Consider the following 19,131-nt stretch of genomic DNA (forward strand, 5'->3'; position numbering starts at 1 on the left):
TTCTTTTTTTTTTAAAAAAAATTTATTTATATTTCATGCACATGCCATGCACTATACTACAACTAAGAATATCAACCCAAAAATCAATTTAAAATTTTCTTTGATATTATAAAAAAAGACACCTCAATTTAATGTTTCAATTTTTAATAATACTATCATGCCAAGGAATTTAAAAACAACTTTTCTTCTGCCCATCTCTCATGGTACACACTTTTGTGTACCTTATGGGCTTGACCAAAAAAATAATTATGTTTTATTTATTTATTTTTATGAAAATTGAGAAACTTCAAGTGACTTGCCTTTTGATGTAAATTAAAGTACAGGGACAGCCTCTCATCTCATTCTTTGCCTCCTTCCTAAGAAACCCATATGTCTAAAAACATGGGCTAACCAAGCTAGGTCTTTGCTTTCGTCTCCAATCTTCATTGTATGTAGGCCCCACCATGAATGCTATTTTTCAACATTCAATGGTCTTATGATTTTTAAAGATATTTATTATTATTATTATTATTGTAAATAGGAATGGAGAGTTGATTTTTTTGAAGTATTTAGCAAAATTAAAGATGTTTATAAATTATGTCTTATTACGAAAATGATTTATTATATAAGAATAAGTTGAATGAAAAAAATATTAATTGTTTTTAAAGCTAAAATGAACTTAAATAAAAGAAAGAAAAAACAATTCACAACCTAAAATTAATGCACAATTCGTGATAACTGATATAAGTTATTTTATTAAAGATGTTTTAATAACACTACTAAGTGCAATAATGCTATTTTTAAATTTGAGAATAGATAACTTAAATAACGATTTTTATAATAGATCGACGTGATGTGATGTTAAATATTATAAAAATTTTGATTTATCTTTGTTGAACATTGATTGTAGGTGTAATAATACTACTTTTAAGTCCAAGAATGAGTTAGTCATTATGTTATGTGTCATAAAAGAAATGAGTGTAATAGTATTACTTTAAAACTTGGGGATGAATCATACAAATGATGGCGTGGTACAATTTCAAATACCATAAAAAGTTTAGTTTAACCTCATCGAATTCCAATTGATTTTTAGATAAAAACGAGATGGTGGTCAAAACACGACCTCATAAGCACATTCCCCATTATGAATTGTTTTTAAATATCATTAAATTACCGATATAATTACATTGCTTTCCAACATGATCACATATTCAAGTTTAAAATACCATTTTCAATCTATTTAGTAATTAAGAAAATAAAGCTATACATGGAACTCCAAATTCTTGTACGTACTACTAGCATTAAAACCAAATCAATCTTAGAACTTCAAATTAATTTAAGAATGGCATCAATAGCTTGTCCCCACACTTATGGATAATTAAACTTTCACAAATCTTCATTCTTTAAATGTGCTGAGCCAATAACTCACCGACACGACACATGGCATTAAAGTCATAGGCACATACCACTCGGCCTCACATGCACCTGCTCAACTCTCACCCCAAACCGTACAAATCTTCCGTACCCTCAGCTCTCATTGTTATTAAAAAGAAAGAAAAAAACGCGTTTGAAAAATATTGATTTATTTTCCTTTTGGAACAATAATTAATGGATTTTTTTTTATATTCACCGACAAGCGCGTAAATGATAGTATAAATCTGCAGTTTGTTTTGAGCTTTGTTGGTATGTGTTTGGTTGATGAGAAAATGTTTCCAATTCACTTTTCTTCTCATTTTCTTTGGCGATTTTTCTTTGTTGTTAGTGTGGTTTTGGAGGGGATTGGTCATGGGTTGGCCGATGGGTGGTTCGACGCTCATGCCACTTTTTATGGGGCCAATCAAAGCCCCTCCACCCTTGGTGAGTTTAGATTAATTATGGGCTCTTTTTTTTTTCTTTTGAATATAATCCAAAATAAATTGTGATTGTTATTTTGTAGGAGGAGCTTGCGGATATGATAACACAGTCCATGCTGGGTTTGGAGTCAACACAGCAGCAGTGAGTGGCGCGTTGTTTAGACAAGGCGAGGCCTGCGGCGCCTGCTACCTGGTCATGTGCAACTACTGGCTCGACCCCAAGTGGTGTCTCCGCCGCGCCACTGTCACTATCACCGCCACCAACTTCTGCCCTTCCAACAACAACGGCGGCTGGTGTGATCCTCCTCGTCAGCATTTCGACATGTCCATGCCCGCCTTCCTTCGCATGGCTAGACAGGGCAACGAAGGCATAGTTCCAGTACTCTACAAAAGGTGAGCTAAAAGAAAAGGATACAATTATCACATAGCTAGATGTTTATGAATTATAATGGCATCGTGGAGGAATATGATATCTATATTGAACTTAAATTCTTTGAACTTAAAACTTTTGAAAAAATCGGTAGTTAAATATGATGTCAGAGTTTGATTTGACGGGAGATCTCGGTTCTACCCTTCTCCACAATTTATATTCCTCTTATTTGTTTGTTGGATATAAATTCAAATTTTATCGGTGGTGTGACGGTAAAACTTTATAATTATAATTACATATAATTCTATTTTTGATATATGAAGGATATCATGTAAAAGGAGGGGCGGAGTCCATTTCACATTGAAGGGACAATCGAACTTCAACATGGTGATGATCTCGAACGTGGGCGGTAGCGGAGACGTGAGGGCGGCGTGGATAAGAGGGTCGAGGACGGGGACATGGGTGGCCATGCACAGAAACTGGGGTGCAAACTGGCAGAGCAGCGTGGATCTTAGGAGCCAAAACCTTTCCTTCAAGCTCACTTTGGTCGATGGAAAGACACTGGAATTCTATAACGTCGTGCCTTCAACATGGAGCTTTGGACAGACTTTTGCTTCAGAGAATCAGTTCACTTAGCAGAATTTGCAGACCCTATCATGGCGATGAGGATGAAGCATTTTGATTTTGTTTAATTGGTTCAGAGACGTATTATTTGATGACTCTGCAACTATTTTTTATTTTATTTTATATGCTCTGATCATTTTGTTTCTAACATTAATGTTGTGATTGTTTTTTAATACTTTCATGCATGCATGGCTCACAAAAGAATGGGAGCCATGGAATTGTTGTAACTTGATTCAACATTAATAATGAATAAATTGAATACAAAAGAATAGTGGATTGAATTATGATGCTAACCATCAACATTATGGGTAATAATTTTGACTTCAATAAAAAAAAATTAATTACACTTATCGAGGGTTTAGTCCAAGTTAAATCGATACAGTTATGTTAACTTAGTACTTAAATTAGTATTTGAATTAAGTGTTAAGAAACATGATATGTATATTGAGTCTAAATCCTATAAGTTTAAACTTTTAAGAAAGTTAATAGTTTAACATTGTATTAAAACTTGATTTGACAGGAAATTGTTGGTTCAAGTCATCTTACTAAACATGGTGGTGAAACATTATGTTTAAATTATCAATATGTTTAAATTATTTTTTAAATTATTCATAAAAACCAAATCTCATTCTTACCGGACCCTATACAAAATGCTAAAATTTTCAATTTAAGTAAAGTTCATTATATAAATTATTTCATGTCTATCCCGATAATATATTGAAGTTCAAATTCATTGTTTATTTTCATATCAGGGTGTGTTTAGAATTTAAAAAATGGGGGAAAAAAATAGGGGTGGATCATAATACTATTGTGAAGAAAGAAATCAAAATTATGATGAAAACGGGATTTCGTTTTTATGATTTAATTCTTATTCTCATTCTAAAAAAAATCTAAGCATGTTAATCGACGAGAAGTGTAATTGATTCTTATCATCGTTCTCTATTATAGTATTTTAAACATGACTTAAAAGCAAAGCTTATTTCATTTGAAAAACATATTCATCTGTTTTTATTTTTTATTTTTAAATGAAAATGATGAACTTATTTATAATAATAATTATTATTTTTCGTTTTTTAGTTAGCTTTATTCTTTTTATTTTTTTTTAAAAAATAGAGAATAGTTCTAATTGGAGTGATACATTTTTGAAATACTTCTTTTGACATTCTTGTCAATATTAAGTCCTATATATTCCAAATATAATTTAAATTTAAAAATCTAAAACATTATTAAGACTAAGATATTGATTATTTGTTTAGCAAATAAATGATGAAAATATTGCAATTGGGCTAGAAGGCCCATGTTTTCTAAACATGGTGGTGAAACATTGAAATTGGGCCATAAGGCCCATATTTTGCAATGGTGCCTTGGATCTACTCAATTTGTCTTGCCTGTATCACTTTCCACTGATACTTTGAAAACGTTAAACCCTAGTCCTAAACCCTCCGAAATTTCTCCACATTTCCACAGTCACTTCCGAGCAACAGAATCCCTCAAATGGCTTCATCCATCTTCAACAGACTCAAATCAAACCCTCACGTCTCTCAAACCCTCATTTCCAATGTGTGCTCGGTCAGATCAGTTTACACTGGAAGGTTTGCCAATATAAACCTCTATTCCCGAATCAGCCCTCTCGGTACCCCCAATTTGAGTCTTGTTCCAGTGCTTGATCAATGGGTGGAGGAGGGGAAAAAGGTCAGAGACGTCGAGCTTGACCGCATTATTCGCGATCTCCGCTCCCGGAAGCGCTACGCGCAGGCCTTGGAGGTTTGTGATTTTTATCTGTAAATCTCTGTTTGGTTGCTGAAGAAATTTTGGTTTTAGTGTTTTATGGTGATTGATTTGTTAAGTGGAAATCGTTGTTGGTTGCAGAAATGCCCACTTTGTGAAAGTAGTGAATTTAATTGAGGTTTGTGATTTATCCGTAAATCTGTGTTTGGTTGCTAAGAAAATTGTGAGTGCGTTGGTTTTTGTTGTTTTCGTTTTGCGAATGGAAAGGATGTTGGTTTTTAAAATGCCCACCTGTTGAAAATGATGAATTTGATTGAGGTTTGTAGCTTGAATAAGTCCCTGTTTATGCTTTAAAAAAAATGGAAATGGGTGTTGGTCAGAAAAATGCCCACTTCGTAGAAGAGGTGAATTTGATTGAGGTTAGTGATTTGAATAAGTGGCTGGCTGAGAAAATTATGAATATAGTGGTGTGTGTTGTTTTGGTTATTTAAATGGGAAAAAGCGTTCTATACAAAAATGCCACTTTGTGAAAGGTGTGAATTCATTGAGGTTTGTAATTTGAATAAGTGCCTGTTTGGTTGTTGAGGAAATCCGAGTTATGTAGGCTTATTTTGTTTTGGTTTCTCGTGAAAATTGTGAATTTAATTGGGGTTTGTTATTTGAATGTCTGCTTGGTTGCTGAGAAAATCACTCTGATCTTTGTTGTTTTGGTCTGTCAAGCGGTGAAGGATGCTGTTTACAAAAATATCCGCTTTGGAATTAGTGAATTTGATTGAGGTTTCTGATTTGAATAGGTGTATACTGGGGAAGAGAGAGGAGAAAAGAAAAATCCAAATCTGGTGGTTTATGCTGTTCTGATTTGCAAAATAGAAAAATGTTATTCTTTGTGGAAATCCTGAATCTAACATTTGGGCCTCTCTATGTCTTATGCAGTTCTTTGTCTGACACATGTGTTTATGTATATGTTAGCACCATTATTGTGTTTATGTCTGACGCCCTCGAATCATATATTAATGAACACTACCATGCTCCCAATTCACACTTATGTATCTTCTTTCCATGCTCGATCAATGTTTGAGATGCCTTTTCATCTATATATATATAGAAAGGGAGAGAAAATGCAACTGAAGGGGAAAAAGGAGCCTCAAACTCATTGCCATTTTTCCATGTCCTCTGTTTTTCCCAATGTTCTTGTTAAATTTCATTGTTATGCAAGTGCATTGACTTTTTTCATGCTATTTTTGTCTTAACTCCAAATAGTGAAGTGTTTTATTTACTAGATAACTTCCGAATCCCAAATTTCAACCTTCAGCTCTCTAGTTATGTTTTTTTTTCCTGATCTTTCTTCGTTGTTGGCTTCCTTTTTCTTTTTGTTTTTTTTTAAGGTTTCAGAGTGGATGAGTAGCAAGGAGCTCTGTCCATTTTCACCAAGTGCTCGTGCTGTGCAGTTGGATCTGATTGGTCAGGTCCGTGGGCTGGAATCTGCTGAGAACTACTTTAATAACATGAGTGCTGAAGAGAAAATTGACAAAATGTATGGCGCTCTGCTGAACTGTTATGTCAGAGAACGTGTCGTTGATAAGTCTCTCTCCCATTTGCAGAAGATGAAGGAGTTGGGTTTTGCTTCCACTCCTCTCCCCTACAATGGCCTTATGTGCCTCTATATAAATACCGACCAGTTTGAGAAAATCCCTGATGTGTTGTCAGAGATGCAGGAGAATGGTATATCCCCTGATAACTTCAGTTATAGACTCTGCATAAACTCTTATGGAGCACGATCTGATCTGAACAGCATGGAGAAGATCCTTGAAGAAATGGAGAGCAAATCCCATATTCGCATAGACTGGATGACTTATTCCATGGTGGCTAATTTCTACATAAAAGCGGGTCTTAATGAGAAGGCACTCATTTTTCTGAAGAAAGCTGAAACAAAGTTACATAAAGATCCACTTGGCTACAATCATTTGATTTCACTATATGCGAGTTTCGGGAGTAAAGCTGAGATGATGAGATTGTGGGAGCGTAGAAAAACTGCTTCTAAGAAGCTAATTAATCGAGATTATATAACCATGCTGGGATCTTTAGTAAAACTTGGTGAGCTCGAAGACACTGAGGCCTTGCTCAAGGAGTGGGAGTCATCTGGCAACTGTTATGATTTTCGAGTGCCTAATACACTTCTTATTGGGTTCTACCAGAAGGGGTTAATTGAAAAAGCTGAATCAATGCTTAGGGACATCATTGAGAAAGGGAAGACTCCAACTCCAAACAGTTGGAGTATTGTTGCAGCAGGCTATATTGAAAAGCAGAATATGGAGAAGGCCTTTGAGTGCATGAAGGAAGCCATAGCTGTGCTTGCAGAAAACAAAGGGTGGAGGCCCAAACCTAAAGTGATTTCAAGCATATTGAGCTGGCTTGGTGATAACAGAGATGTTGAAGAAGTAGAGACTGTTGTGAGCGCCTTGAAGGCAGTGATTCCAATGGATAGGGAAATATATCATGCACAGATTAGAGCAAGTATCAGAGCTGGGAAGGAAGTGGATGGAATTTTAGACAGCATGAAAGCTGATAACATCGATGAAGATGAAGAAACAAGGAAGATCCTTAACTTAAAGCACGACAAAGCCGAGTGATCAGGTAGGTTTCATGGGTGATACACCTTCATTCCTTCATTACTGTGCTGCAATTCAGTGCTCAGGCTGGGGTAACGGTGTTAGAGAAGAAGTCCAAAGTACTCCTACTGTATATTTGGGAAGATCCCTCTTGAGCCTACGGATGTTTGAGCTCTGTAATGATCATTTACTTGGTTTTATGATGATTTCTCATCTTCTCCAATCTTTATCTGCCTGATGGGTGGAAGATTCAGTTTACCTTACAGATGGAACCTGTTAATTGGTTTTATAAATGCCCATGTTAATTTTTCTTCTGCTTGATTTTTGGTTGGCATGGTAAGAAATAGCATTGCAAGTGGATATGGTAGGAGTTGGGGTTAAGCAGTTAGCCTAAGAAGGTGGATGAAAGCCTTGGCCTGTTTGGTTTGAAAACAGTTTTCAAAAATAGTTCATTCAGAATCAAAATCTGTTTTGAAACTTAGAATATTCTCAATCTATTTTTTTTGTTTTCAAATATTTTTAGAAATTAATTTTTATTTGTAGTATTTTATTTTCAGAATAAGTTTTTAAAAAATTATTTTTTGTCAAAAAATAAATTACTAAATGTGTTTTCAGTCTTTCTCAAAGATGAAGGGTAAGAAAAAGAAAGGAAAGAAAATATGAGAAAATAGAAAAGGGATGAGGTGAGTTCAGCACCGACACGTAGGTTAAAAGAATAAAAAATAAAAAAGATATTTTGGTCATTTAATTTTTGAAAAAGGGAAAAATGGGTTTCACAGATGAACCTGTAATGACAATTTTATCCTTAATTATTCTCAAATTTTCCAAAATGTCTAAATAATAGATGAAAAATTGAGAACAAAATTGTTTTAGGGACAGTTTTTTATTCAGGCAAAAATAAGGAAAACCAGACAAATATTTTTAAAATAATTATTTTTAATTATTTTAAAAAATAATTGAGATAAAGTATTATATACAAAAATTATTTTTTAAATATATTTAAAAACATTAAAAACATGAAAATATTTGGATTCCCAAACAAAGTCCTATTTTTTCTTGGTTGCTTGTTACCAAAACATGTTCCTGTTATAAGTTAGGAACTCACGACCAGAAGCTACTGAGAGTGTAGGTCATTTCAATATCAGAAACCTGAGGTAAGCGAAAATGGCGAAGGATCGAAACGGAGATGAGAGGAGAGAAATCTCCGAGAAAGAAGAGGAAAACGAGAGGAAACCCAAAAGGAAACCGCGAGAAAATTCCTATTCCGGTTCCGAAGAAGAGAGAAACCATAACTCCACCAAGAAAACCAAGCGGAACTCCAAGAGGAAATCACGGAAGCGTTACAGCGACGAGGATTCGTCTCCTTCATCTGATGCCGATTCGAAGGATTCTCATTCGGTTTCAGATTCCGCGTCTGAATCTGTAACGGGGAGTTCGGAGTCGGAGTCGGGGTCAGAATCGGAGAGTGAGGAGGAGAGGAGGCGGAGGAAGAGGAGGGAGAGGAAGAGGAGGAGGGAGCGAGAGGAAGAGAGGGAGAGGAAGAGGCGGAGGAGGGAGAAGGATAAGAGGAGGAGGAAGAGAGAGAAAGAGGAGGAGAGGAGGAAAAAGAAGAAGAAGAAGAAGAAGGAGAAGGAGGGGGCAAAGAAGGGAGCGGTGACGAATTCGTGGGGAAAGTATGGGATTATTCGAGAATCAGATATGTGGTAAGGGTTTTGGTTTTTTATTCTCTTGCTTCAGTTTTGCTTTTTGGTCGTTAGGTTTATCTATTTTGAATGTTGTAGTGTTATATGTATGGAATATGTCTATCTATGTTATTGGTGATTGGTTTCTGAGGATGTGTGAGAAAAGAAAGAGCAAATCTGTTCAATTTGGAAGTCACTTGTTTTACATGTTTAGCCATCAGCTGCTTGGTCGCCAAGAAAATGTAGGAAATAGGAAAGAATTTAATTTTGAATCCTAGTGTCATTTATAATGCGGTATATCTTAGTTATGCTGTATATTATCAGCAGGAAAATGGGGAAAAATAAAGGAACTGAAATATTGGTTGTGTTGTATTTCTTACTTCATTTCCTTGCAGAGAAAATGTAGGAAGATTTTCTTTGTTGTTATATGTTGTATTTTTAATCATGTTTTTTTTTTTGTTATTAACTGTCTTGTAAATTTTAATTGTAGTCTGTTTTCGTTTCTCTGAAAATGTTGCAAAACAAGGAAAATTTATTGAACCAGTGTTCTTATTTGTTCTTTTCTTTTCAATGTGCACTTCTTAGTTTCTAGGAAAATGTAGGAAAGGAATAGAAATGTCTTGGATTTGTTCTTTTTTGTTTTCTGTAAATTATATTCTGTTTGATTGCTGAGAAGAATTAGGATAAGGAATTCAAATTTCGCGGTTTTGCATACTTTGGGACATGAGGAGTTAAAAATCCTTAGTCATGTGAGCAAATAAAATAGAACTGGTTGGATTAACAGAGCTGAACTTTTAATTTACTTTTTGAGAATAAATTTGTCATTATCTTTAAAAGAAAAAACGAGTTGAGCTTTTCATTATTTTAATCCCAAAATAATGGACAGCTTAAGTTTTAGAAATTTCTAGTCCATAGTTTCCTCCAAAACCAAATAGGGAGGTAGGGGTAGTTTCAAATTTTTGTCCTTCCCCATCTGCTGTAGTTTTAAATTGATAGCTTAGGCTGTCCCATAAATGTAAGATTGAACTCCAATCAGCTTAGTCAATGAGAATTGATTGTCATTCTTTATCTGTTTCCTTCTGAATTTGGGGATGTGATCTGGGGTTCCCTTTAGCTGATTGAGGCAATGCCTTAAGTTAGAGTCTCTTAAACATTTCTCATTTGCTGGATGGCATTGGTAAGCAATGCTTTAAAGAGGAAGGCTTTGTTGATACCAAATTATGTTTTAATTGGATGTGGAATTATTCATTTTTAATTGTTTTCTAACAATTTTTTCCCTTTTAATATGATTGCAAACTCCAGTCTTTTAAAGAGCCCTTTCAGGTTGAAGTATGTTTTTACCTGTAAAGTTAGTGAAAATGCTCTGAGCGTGTTGGTCTGCTCTCTCTCTCTCTCACATCTGCTTACATTCCTCTTGTTATCTTGGCACTCTGATGTGTGTGGAGAACATGTTGAACAAAATATGTCATGGGTTTAGGTGTGACATATGTGTCAGGACGCATGTCTGAGAGGAGTTTCTGACAAAGATAAGAAGATGTTTATAGTTTATGAAGAGTTCCATTGGATGTCTTCATCCTCTGTTTCTCTGTTACAAGTATATTTCTAAATGAGTGTAGTGCATGTCTAGTAAGCTAATTTACTTGTAATATTTGAGCCTGAGGTAGTTGATATAGAGAAATTAACATCTTTGTAGTTTAGCCATGACCCAATTGTTGAAGAAGCTGATGTGTAGGCTGTAAATATGCAGGTTGATAGTTCTTTCCTAATTGTATTATTGCTATAAATATGCAGGCTAATATGTAGGCCAATAATTTTCCTAGAATGGTGGCCAGACTAATTTGATAGTTTCCTAGAATAATTTCATAGAGCTGTATGTATATCCCTATTGTAATCTTGGTATTTGTATGAATAAAATTTAAATTTCTCCGCATGGTATTAGAGCTGGTTAGAGTTATGCTCTAAGGGTGTTTTTTTTCCTTTTTTGTTGGATGGGGGGAGTGGTGTGGGCTATTCTATGGTAGAATCTGGTGGCCTTCATCACCCTCTTACTCTTACTTCATTTGAAGACTTTCTTTTCTTATCTTTGATCTGCATTATCTAGATTTTCCCTTGGAAAAACTTGGCCTCAATTGCCTAGTATCTCTCTCAGATTTCTAGTTTTTGTTACCTAGAAATTTTTTACTAAAACCTATGGCATTAATATTTTAACTTCCTTTTCTGTAGTCCTTGCTGTTGTTTATCACCTTGTCCAAACTCATGATCAATTTATCTTCTTCCCAAACCACAGTCAGTCAGTGACCCTTACTTTTCCTACTGAAAATCCTGATTCCCAAATCACGACCTGCAAACTCAATGGCCACACTTGTCTTGGATGGTCACAATCTGCCAAGTTATTCATTAAAAGCAAAAAGAAGATGGGCGATTTGTTAGAGAAAGTTCCCATTCCTAAGGATGATAATCCTAAGTTTGAGACTTGGGAAGCTGAAAATTCCATGATCATGCCTTGGTTGCTTCATTCTATACAACCAAAAATCAGCAAAACACTTCCCTTCCTTTCAACGGCTAAGGAGATTTGGGAAGCTATGACTCATTCATATTCAAAGGTGGGGATAAAGGCTCAAGTTTATGACTTAAAGAATTAAATTCACTGTATGAAGCAATAGTTGTTATCTGTGACGGAGTATTATGATACACTAGAAGGCTTATGACTAGAACTGGACCACTATCAACGGTTCATAATGGAATCTGTTTCTGTTCAACTGCAGAAGTTGATTGAAGAAGACAGGAATTTTGCGTTCCTGGCTGGTTTAAATCCTGAACTAGATCAAGGGTTCAAGTTCTAGGAAAAGAACCTTTTCCCTCAATGAAAGAAGCATTTGCCTATGTACGTGCAGAAGAGAGTCGTTGGATTGTGATGTTGGAAAAACCATACATTGAGAATTTGGCTCTTGCAATTCCCAAATCCAATAATTATTATACAACTGAGAAGTAAGGAGGGAGGAGATCGAATGATTGAATGAAAATAGCACTAGGTGGTGTGAGTTTTGTACCAAACCTCAACATACACAAGAGACCTATTGGAAGATTCATGGAAAGCCCTCTTCCATTGGGAAAAATGATGGAAGACGAGAGCAGTCTGGCCAGAGACAAAATCAGGATTTTTTAGTGGATAACAAGAAGGAAGAAACTTCTATGGGTGGTCAAGGGTTTGGAGGATCTAATGAGGAGGAACTACCCGAAATATTAAAGTGCTTACTAGACCAAATGAACACTTCCATGTCTATGTGCTCCTATGTTCAACAAGGTGATATCTCTAAAAGTCAGTTGGTCAAGGTGAACACTAGGAAGTGTGTTCTCAATAAGTGGCACATGGTCTTGGGTTTAAATCCTGTCATTAATGATACCCTAAATTTACTAAGTACTGGTTGTTGTGGGGTGGTCAACACTTTGAGTTTTGGGTCCCTCATAGAGAGTCCTAAGGGCGTGACCATGAAAGGTTCTTCGGTTATCAAAAAAAAAAAAAAAAATCTCTAAAGGCTTAATTACTTTTTCAGTTTGTTATTCTGACCCTTGGATTCCCAAGTGGTGGATTGGGTGCACAACACCTGAATTTCTATATGAAGGTATTTTTTTTCATGTTACAAGCACTTAGTTTCCTGAATCCAACCTATTGGCAGCTTTGGTAAAGCTCTATCTTCCTTGGACACTCTTGTCAACTTACCATACTAACTGAAAAGGGTCAAGAACCATCAAAAACCTTTCAGAAAATCCTTGATTGCAGCAGCTTCAAATTGGAGAACCTCACGCTCTCCCTGAGATAATAAGAATTAAAAAAGACATGCAATACTTAAAACCGTCTCTTTTGGATGGTTTGGAAGGAAAGAAACATGATTGCGTTAAAAAAAGAGGCGTTTTCTGTTTAAAGAATGATTTTTTTTTTTGTTTGTTTGTAGTTATTTTTTTTTCGATAAGTAAACACACATATATTAGCAAAGGCAAACGCCGCAAAGTACACAGGGAGTATACGCCGCAAATGATTTTTTTTTTGTTTGTTTGTAGTTATTGATCTTGGACTAAGTTGTTTATAGACGTAGGTCCTTTATCTTTAATCGACTTTTTTTATCGGTTGGGTACTAGATGAGGGTGGGTAAGTCTGATGGTTCTTTTTCTTTGATAAGCTAAATTTCCGAGCATGAATAATTTTTTCCCTCATAAGTGAGATTCTTAGAACATAGAGCTATCAAACCTATCTTTTCTGTTCAGTAGTAAGTCTCTCACATATCCTTGGCTTGAAAATTGTTGTTATTTATTTATTTATTTATTTTTTTGTAAATAACCTCCATTTTCAGTTCTCATTCATATCTGATCATCTACCTTTTGTAGGAATAAACGACCAGAATTTACTGCATGGTTGGCTGAAATAAAACAGGTATTCTACTTTGCTGTCTGCTTACCTCTTATGATACCAAAAACATGTTCTCTGTGGGGAACATAAAGATGTGAACTTCGTGAATAGTGATGTCCTGGAATGCATCCTTTCTTACATTAAGATGTGGACTTTTTCTCAATTCGTATGTTTATTGATCACACATATTGATTGACGAACTATGAGGAAACACTTTGAAACCTCAAGAGTTGTGTGTGCACAAGTCCCGTTGATTTTAGTTGTGAAATTTTGGAAATCAGACCCACTTATGGGTGTCCACACAATGATGTGGCACGTGCATCAAATGCAAGTTATAAAATTTGATTTTAACAGAGCGTAGGAGACCAAAAGTGGTTCTCTTGCTAGCCCTTTCCTTATCTTTATAACTGGCATTAATTATTATGTCTTTTGTCTTGATTCTGAAAATTGCAATCTGATTTTGGCCTCAGCAAACTGGATATAATTTTTTTTGTAAGATTGATATGGTTTCATGGTAAGGTCTCTTAGGAGATCTGCTTTATCATCAATCAATTCTTCAGGTTTTGCAAATGATTTGGAGAATATCAACGTACAATAATTCTTGTGATTGTTTCACAGGTGAACCTGGAGAGTCTGCCTAACTGGGAGGAGAAGCAGATGTTCAAAGAGTAAGCGTAGCTGTTGATTGCATTCAGGGTGCTTTTCATTAAAAAGCATTCCTGAAATATTAGTTAAGATATGTGAACTTCAGATAAGAAAATTCTATTTTAAATTAAGACTATCTAATATCAAACTGTGTTACTCTGTGTACAGATTTATGGAGGACCATAACACAGCTACCTTTGCTTCCAAAAAGTAAGGCTCTCCAGCACTGTTTCACATGTTTTTTTTTTCATTCTGTATTAAAGAGTTTGTGTTTGTTGGCCTTTCAAAGAATAACATCTGGTTTGAAATAAGAAATATCTGGAATGACTGAATGGCAATGGCAATACCCAAAATGGGTTTAAACAGATTACATGATTGAGAAAATGTGAATTCGAACTAGTATCAAAGATATCAAATCTAATAAATCCACAAGGATGTAACACCAGAATATTCTTCTATTAAGCTGCATCCTAATCAAATCCATTTAGATGTGAATCAATACCAAATGATATGTTGTTTGCTAGTAGTCCACACCATAGGGCAACTCTGTCAAATTTCCATTTATTCCATGTTCCCCCTCAAATTGATGCCAACTGATCTCATGTTCTTCAACCTAAGAATTTAAGCATGGTACTGGTATATGCAGTTTCATTAAGGCCAGTAGCAAAAATCATCTCTTCTACATCCTTTACTCTCTTTAAACTACAGCTGATTCACAACCTTTGCCTATTCACACACCTGCTGTTGGGGTCATCTTTATAACACAATAGAGTCTCCTCTTGATATATTAAATTATCTTGTGGGGAATGTTCACCTCTTTTTTCTTGTGTGTTTACAGAAAAGCAAAAATCTTTTATCCCCATATTTGCTACTCATCTCGATATGACGATCTGTATGATGCACATGAACATATTCTGAAGGTATAAATCAACACATACGATGTCACAGATGACAAAAATTTGTTTCAATGTTTGTGGTTGCAGATATTATAATATTGATGCTTATTATAGACGAAAGATGGAAAGGGAAATGAAAAAAGGTTCCAAGAAAGCTCTGGTAACTGAACGTACTGTATTCAATGATGAAGAACAACGACGGTATGTTCTAGTGCATGCTGCATTCTTTGAATTATTATAAAGTTGAAAGTAATCTGGTACCATATTGTCATCTGAAGAAAAGATGCTAAGAGGAGGATTCATGCTTTCAGATATTGTTTCATAAATATTGTCTCGAGTACATCTATGCTTTCAGTGGGATTTTTGTGATCACTTGCTTTCTATGAGTTTATGTTGGTCTTTGGTTCAAGTTATATCTATGTTTTCTTCAGTACATCTATGGTTTCATAAATACTTTCTTCAGTGTATCTAAATTTTCAGTGGGGTTTTTGTGTTCACTTGCTTTCTATTTGCTCATGTTGGTCATTGGTTCAAGTTAAAATACTGAACATTTGAACAATGGTACTCTTTGAAGTAATAAAAAATGGTAAGAGTGTGCCTGGGAACTCTTCGCGAAGTACCAACGCTTGGCGCTTCGTATGATTTGTTGATTAACATTTAATTTGCTTTTTTAGTTTTCTGTTGAACGCCGTTCTCCCTATCCTTGATGAGAGGGCACTTTGCATAACATGGTAAAGGAATTGCTTTTTCTTATCCCATTCTTAACCTTGATCCTGAAATTGTGAAAGGTTGCTGAATTGGATGCCTCTTGTTTTATAAAGCAGGAAACAGTTCTTTCTGAGGTTAGGTTTGGTTTTACAATGTCTTATGTGAAAAATTATATTCCCTTTAAAGGGGTCTCCAGTCAGCTTTGTGTGAACATACAAGGGGATGAAGAAATTACTTGTTTACTTTTATTTTTTAAATACTGGGAAAAACGAATTGATCAAAATGTACAGGATAGTTTTCTCTACCCTGCAAGCAAAGAATTCTGTTAAACTTTGTTTCTATTAATTGTGCATTACCCTTATCTAAAATAATTTTGACCAGTTTATGTTATAAATATTACTTCCTAACTGTTTATATGTGCTAGTGTCTTCAGAATAATATTTTCCCTCTGTCAATACCCTTCTACAGGTTATATGCCCATTAAGGGGGTAAATAAGGGGGAGCAGAGAGATATTGTTTTATAGGTTATATATATATCCAATTAATTTTGCTTCCAGGCAACATTCAGGCCTTATTCCTTGAGGCTCATTTCAATGCAAGCCTCATGGAAAATTGAAAACACAAACTTCAAGGTGTGAGGTCCTCAAGTCTGCGCTGTTTCTCATAAAAGTAACTAAGTTTCTGTCAAAAAACTCAGTTGAGGGATATTTTAGTTGTAAAATTTATAACATTGTAATCTCTTAAAGCAATCATCTAGGTCCTTCTCTAGACATGATTCAGTTGGAATTTGGAATTTTATTTCACTTATTTTCACTGGGAGCGAAAAACTTTCTTTTGAATAGCCTAGGCATGTAAAATTTTATTGTAAACTTCCTTGCCTGGACTGGGTCTGTTTTCCCAAACCTTTACAACTATTACATTTTTGGGTTTATCATGTAGTTTCATCCACTTTTCAGGTTAGAACTGCAACGAGAACGTGAAAGGTACAAGGAAGCACAAGTGGAAGAATTAAAACGCTCTATGCAGAGTGGAATGGTTAGTTTTTACTCAATATTCCTCCAGGCTCCAGATATAACTATATCTTGCTTCTGGCCCTTGAGGCCTGGATCAATGGTAAAGGGCTGGGGTGGGTTTATGGGAGGTTCAGGTTTAAGTTCCAATGTTGACAAAAAAAGAAAACTATATTTTGCTTCTGATAAAAACTCCCGCTGGCAATTATGATTTCTCATCTCTGTTATTTCATTTGAACTCCCAGGCACAGGCAATGAAAGAGCAAGCTCAGCTCAGGGAAGAGATGGCTTACCAGTACAAAGTTGGCAACTCTGAGGTGAGCTCAATCACCCAATTCTTGGAGTGATTTCCAATCATTTCTGCTTATTGTTCTTATTCCGTGCCCATTTCTATCAATAGGCTGCAGCTGCCATCCAGAGAAGATTGGACCCAGATGTTGCTATGTGAAAGAGCAGCTGGCCATAGTCTTGGGATGGAAATTCCGTCATGCTTGGAACACCTTGCATTGGGATGTAAGGTTTGTATGGATCCCTTCTGTTAGGCTCACTAAGGGGATCTATTTTGACTTCTTTCCTCCTACATAGAAAATACAGCAGGGTTCAAACTTATGTTCTAGGTTCGACTATTTTGGTGCTCCTTTCCCAGTTTTGTTTTAACTGCTTCCGTGCCACATGAAATACTGATTTCAATTGCTCCTTCGGGCTTAACCGCTTATTAGAAGAGATAGTGTCTGTATTCTTTTTTCTGGGTTCTACAGCATGTTAATTTGTCATGACATGTAACTGAATCTATGTTAGCCTAATCGTTTTATGATTTAACAATTATGATTGTTGTGACTTATAGCTGAATCTATATTAGTCTAATCTTATATTTGAAAACACCAACGTGGGGAAAGGTACAGGGCCCGGTTCTGATCCATGATGAAGAGAGGGGTTTGGTGGGATTAAGAAAAAAGAAAGAGCACTAATAGGAAAAGTAGAGTTAAAGCACTAAATTTTCACAATCATAGCAAAATTATTTATATATATATAATAATTTAAAAAAAATATTTAAATATATATGTGCGCGCGCTTCTTATTCATAATATTTTAGCCAAAATCAAAGGAAGCAGGATATAGGAAACGGCCGCATCAAAGAACGCGCTGGAAGGAAGAAAAAGAGAACGTGTGGCTCACATCTGCCCACGTAGTAAATAGTAAGTACCCATTTTTTATAAGGTTTACCTTTTAAAAAACTCGAAAATATGACAACAACTTTGACTGCTATTCTGATTTAAGTAAACCGGCTGGGCATCCTGCACCAATGACAAGGCGCAGCACCAGTGGCTACTGCCTATTTCTTGGCTCTGATTTGATCTCTTGGTCATCATCCAAACAAAAAGTGGTATCCCTATCCGGAACCAAATCAGAGTAACGTTGGGTAGTAAGTGGGGCCACTGAATCCCACTCGACGTCGTCTCATTCTCTGTATCGATATCAAAGCCACGTACTTAGCTGCCAATCCTATTTTGCATGACCGAACCAAACACGTGGAAATTGACTACCACTTTGTCCAGGAATGTTTCTTCTTTGACGCTCTCACCGTGTCCAATTCACACCTGTACAGTTGGTTAGGATTTCTATTTTCTGCTTGTATGTAGTAACTGCTCTGTTATTGTAGAATACACTGATGAAGGTATTAGAATACATGAGTTTCTTTGTGGATGGCTGCCATGTCATCTTCCTAGTTGATGCTGATGAATTTCACTGTCCCAGCTCAATGTAGGGCCAGGCTGGCCAAGATTCCTAGATGGTTGACTTGACCTTATTTGAGCCTGAAAATATAAGACCCAAAGTTGAGCCAGGCAAGGCAAGCACATCTCTTATTAATTATACTACATTCTGATTGACTGCCCCATCCCATGCTCATCCCTTCCCACAAGCCTTTAACCCATGGATTCCAAATTCCACCTCAACTTCGGGAAGTTTAATTGGAGTATGAGTCACGGTAGACTTTCAACAAAGTTTGATAAAGATTGCCAATGATAATGAGGTGGGAAGTGTTTAAAAAATTATGTTTAGAAAAAACAAATAGGAAGAAACGCTGTTTTTATCTATTTACAAAAAGTGAAAGAAAACTCCATGACTGGGATACTACGTGGGCACCAACCTCATCCAGAGGGTTGTCAATCTATATAAAGGTGCTGTATACTATATCCCGTATACTTAGCAGCTTAGCACTGGTTTTCACCATGAATGCGTTGAAGAAAATGATGGCTATCTCACTGTCTCTCTGGTTGATTCTGATCACCCTGGCTCTGGTGGGAGGTTCTAGGATTCATAGCAGCTCGAAGGAAGCGGCTCCTGTGGGAGGTTATGGGGTTTATGGCAGCTCTAAAGAGGCAGTAATGGCACGGGGGCCTGTTCCATCGTCTTCTTCTTCTCCTTGCACTCACATCGGCATTGGCAATGGAAACTATCGGCCCTGCCCCCCATCCACTGATCCATGATGATGATGATGGATGATGCCCATACTATGGACTATTGCTTTTTGAGATTATCTATTTCCTGCTGTGAATATGAAAGTACGATGATGATGATGTTGTTATGTGCTTGTGTTATGCACTTCATCTGCTATTTTTA

General features: G+C 35.9%; 3 protein-coding genes and 1 long non-coding RNA gene across 4 annotated transcripts; all 4 read left to right on the forward strand.

Annotated features, from left to right (window-relative positions):
- Positions 1–1,685: 1,685 nt before the first annotated feature.
- LOC117909485 (expansin-A12) lies at positions 1,686–3,001 on the forward strand. The gene is made up of 3 exons (XM_034823526.1): positions 1,686–1,836; positions 1,916–2,225; positions 2,526–3,001. Exons 1-3 carry the CDS (start codon positions 1,686–1,688, stop codon positions 2,836–2,838), a joined length of 774 nt encoding a protein of 257 aa, XP_034679417.1. The 3' UTR covers positions 2,839–3,001.
- Positions 3,002–4,246: 1,245 nt separating this feature from the next.
- On the forward strand, positions 4,247–7,481 carry LOC117908420 (pentatricopeptide repeat-containing protein At4g21705, mitochondrial-like). Its single transcript, XM_034821999.1, has 2 exons — positions 4,247–4,590; positions 5,940–7,481. Exons 1-2 carry the CDS (start codon positions 4,321–4,323, stop codon positions 7,182–7,184), a joined length of 1,515 nt encoding a protein of 504 aa, XP_034677890.1. The 5' UTR covers positions 4,247–4,320; the 3' UTR covers positions 7,185–7,481.
- Positions 7,482–8,232: 751 nt separating this feature from the next.
- On the forward strand, positions 8,233–17,350 carry LOC117909622 (RNA-binding protein 25). The gene is made up of 8 exons (XM_034823700.1): positions 8,233–8,866; positions 13,229–13,274; positions 13,869–13,918; positions 14,064–14,105; positions 14,879–14,992; positions 16,456–16,534; positions 16,755–16,826; positions 16,910–17,350. The coding sequence occupies exons 1-8, from the start codon at positions 8,328–8,330 to the stop codon at positions 16,955–16,957; spliced, it is 990 nt and encodes a 329-aa protein (XP_034679591.1). The 5' UTR covers positions 8,233–8,327; the 3' UTR covers positions 16,958–17,350.
- Positions 17,351–17,586: 236 nt separating this feature from the next.
- Positions 17,587–18,225, forward strand: LOC117909543. The gene is made up of 2 exons (XR_004650388.1): positions 17,587–17,705; positions 17,788–18,225. It is a non-coding gene; the product is annotated as an uncharacterized LOC117909543 (long non-coding RNA).
- The last annotated feature ends 906 nt before the right edge of the window (positions 18,226–19,131 follow it).

Source organism: Vitis riparia, chromosome 19 (assembly GCF_004353265.1).
Source record: "Vitis riparia cultivar Riparia Gloire de Montpellier isolate 1030 chromosome 19, EGFV_Vit.rip_1.0, whole genome shotgun sequence".
NCBI classification, from domain to species: Eukaryota; Viridiplantae; Streptophyta; class Magnoliopsida; order Vitales; family Vitaceae; genus Vitis; species Vitis riparia.

Coding starts and splice junctions, on each gene's coding strand:
- LOC117909485 (XM_034823526.1), top strand. CDS start 1,686: ATGTTTCCAATTCACTTTTCTTCTCATTTTCTTTGGCGATTTTTCTTT. Junction 1,837..1,915: donor TCAAAGCCCCTCCACCCTTG/GTGAGTTTAGAT, acceptor GTTATTTTGTAG/GAGGAGCTTGCGGATATGAT. Junction 2,226..2,525: donor GTTCCAGTACTCTACAAAAG/GTGAGCTAAAAG, acceptor TGATATATGAAG/GATATCATGTAAAAGGAGGG.
- LOC117908420 (XM_034821999.1), top strand. CDS start 4,321: ATGGCTTCATCCATCTTCAACAGACTCAAATCAAACCCTCACGTCTCT. Junction 4,591..5,939: donor GCTACGCGCAGGCCTTGGAG/GTTTGTGATTTT, acceptor TTTTTTTTTAAG/GTTTCAGAGTGGATGAGTAG.
- LOC117909622 (XM_034823700.1), top strand. CDS start 8,328: ATGGCGAAGGATCGAAACGGAGATGAGAGGAGAGAAATCTCCGAGAAA. Junction 13,275..13,868: donor GGTTGGCTGAAATAAAACAG/GTATTCTACTTT, acceptor ATTGTTTCACAG/GTGAACCTGGAGAGTCTGCC. Junction 14,106..14,878: donor GCTACCTTTGCTTCCAAAAA/GTAAGGCTCTCC, acceptor TTGTGGTTGCAG/ATATTATAATATTGATGCTT.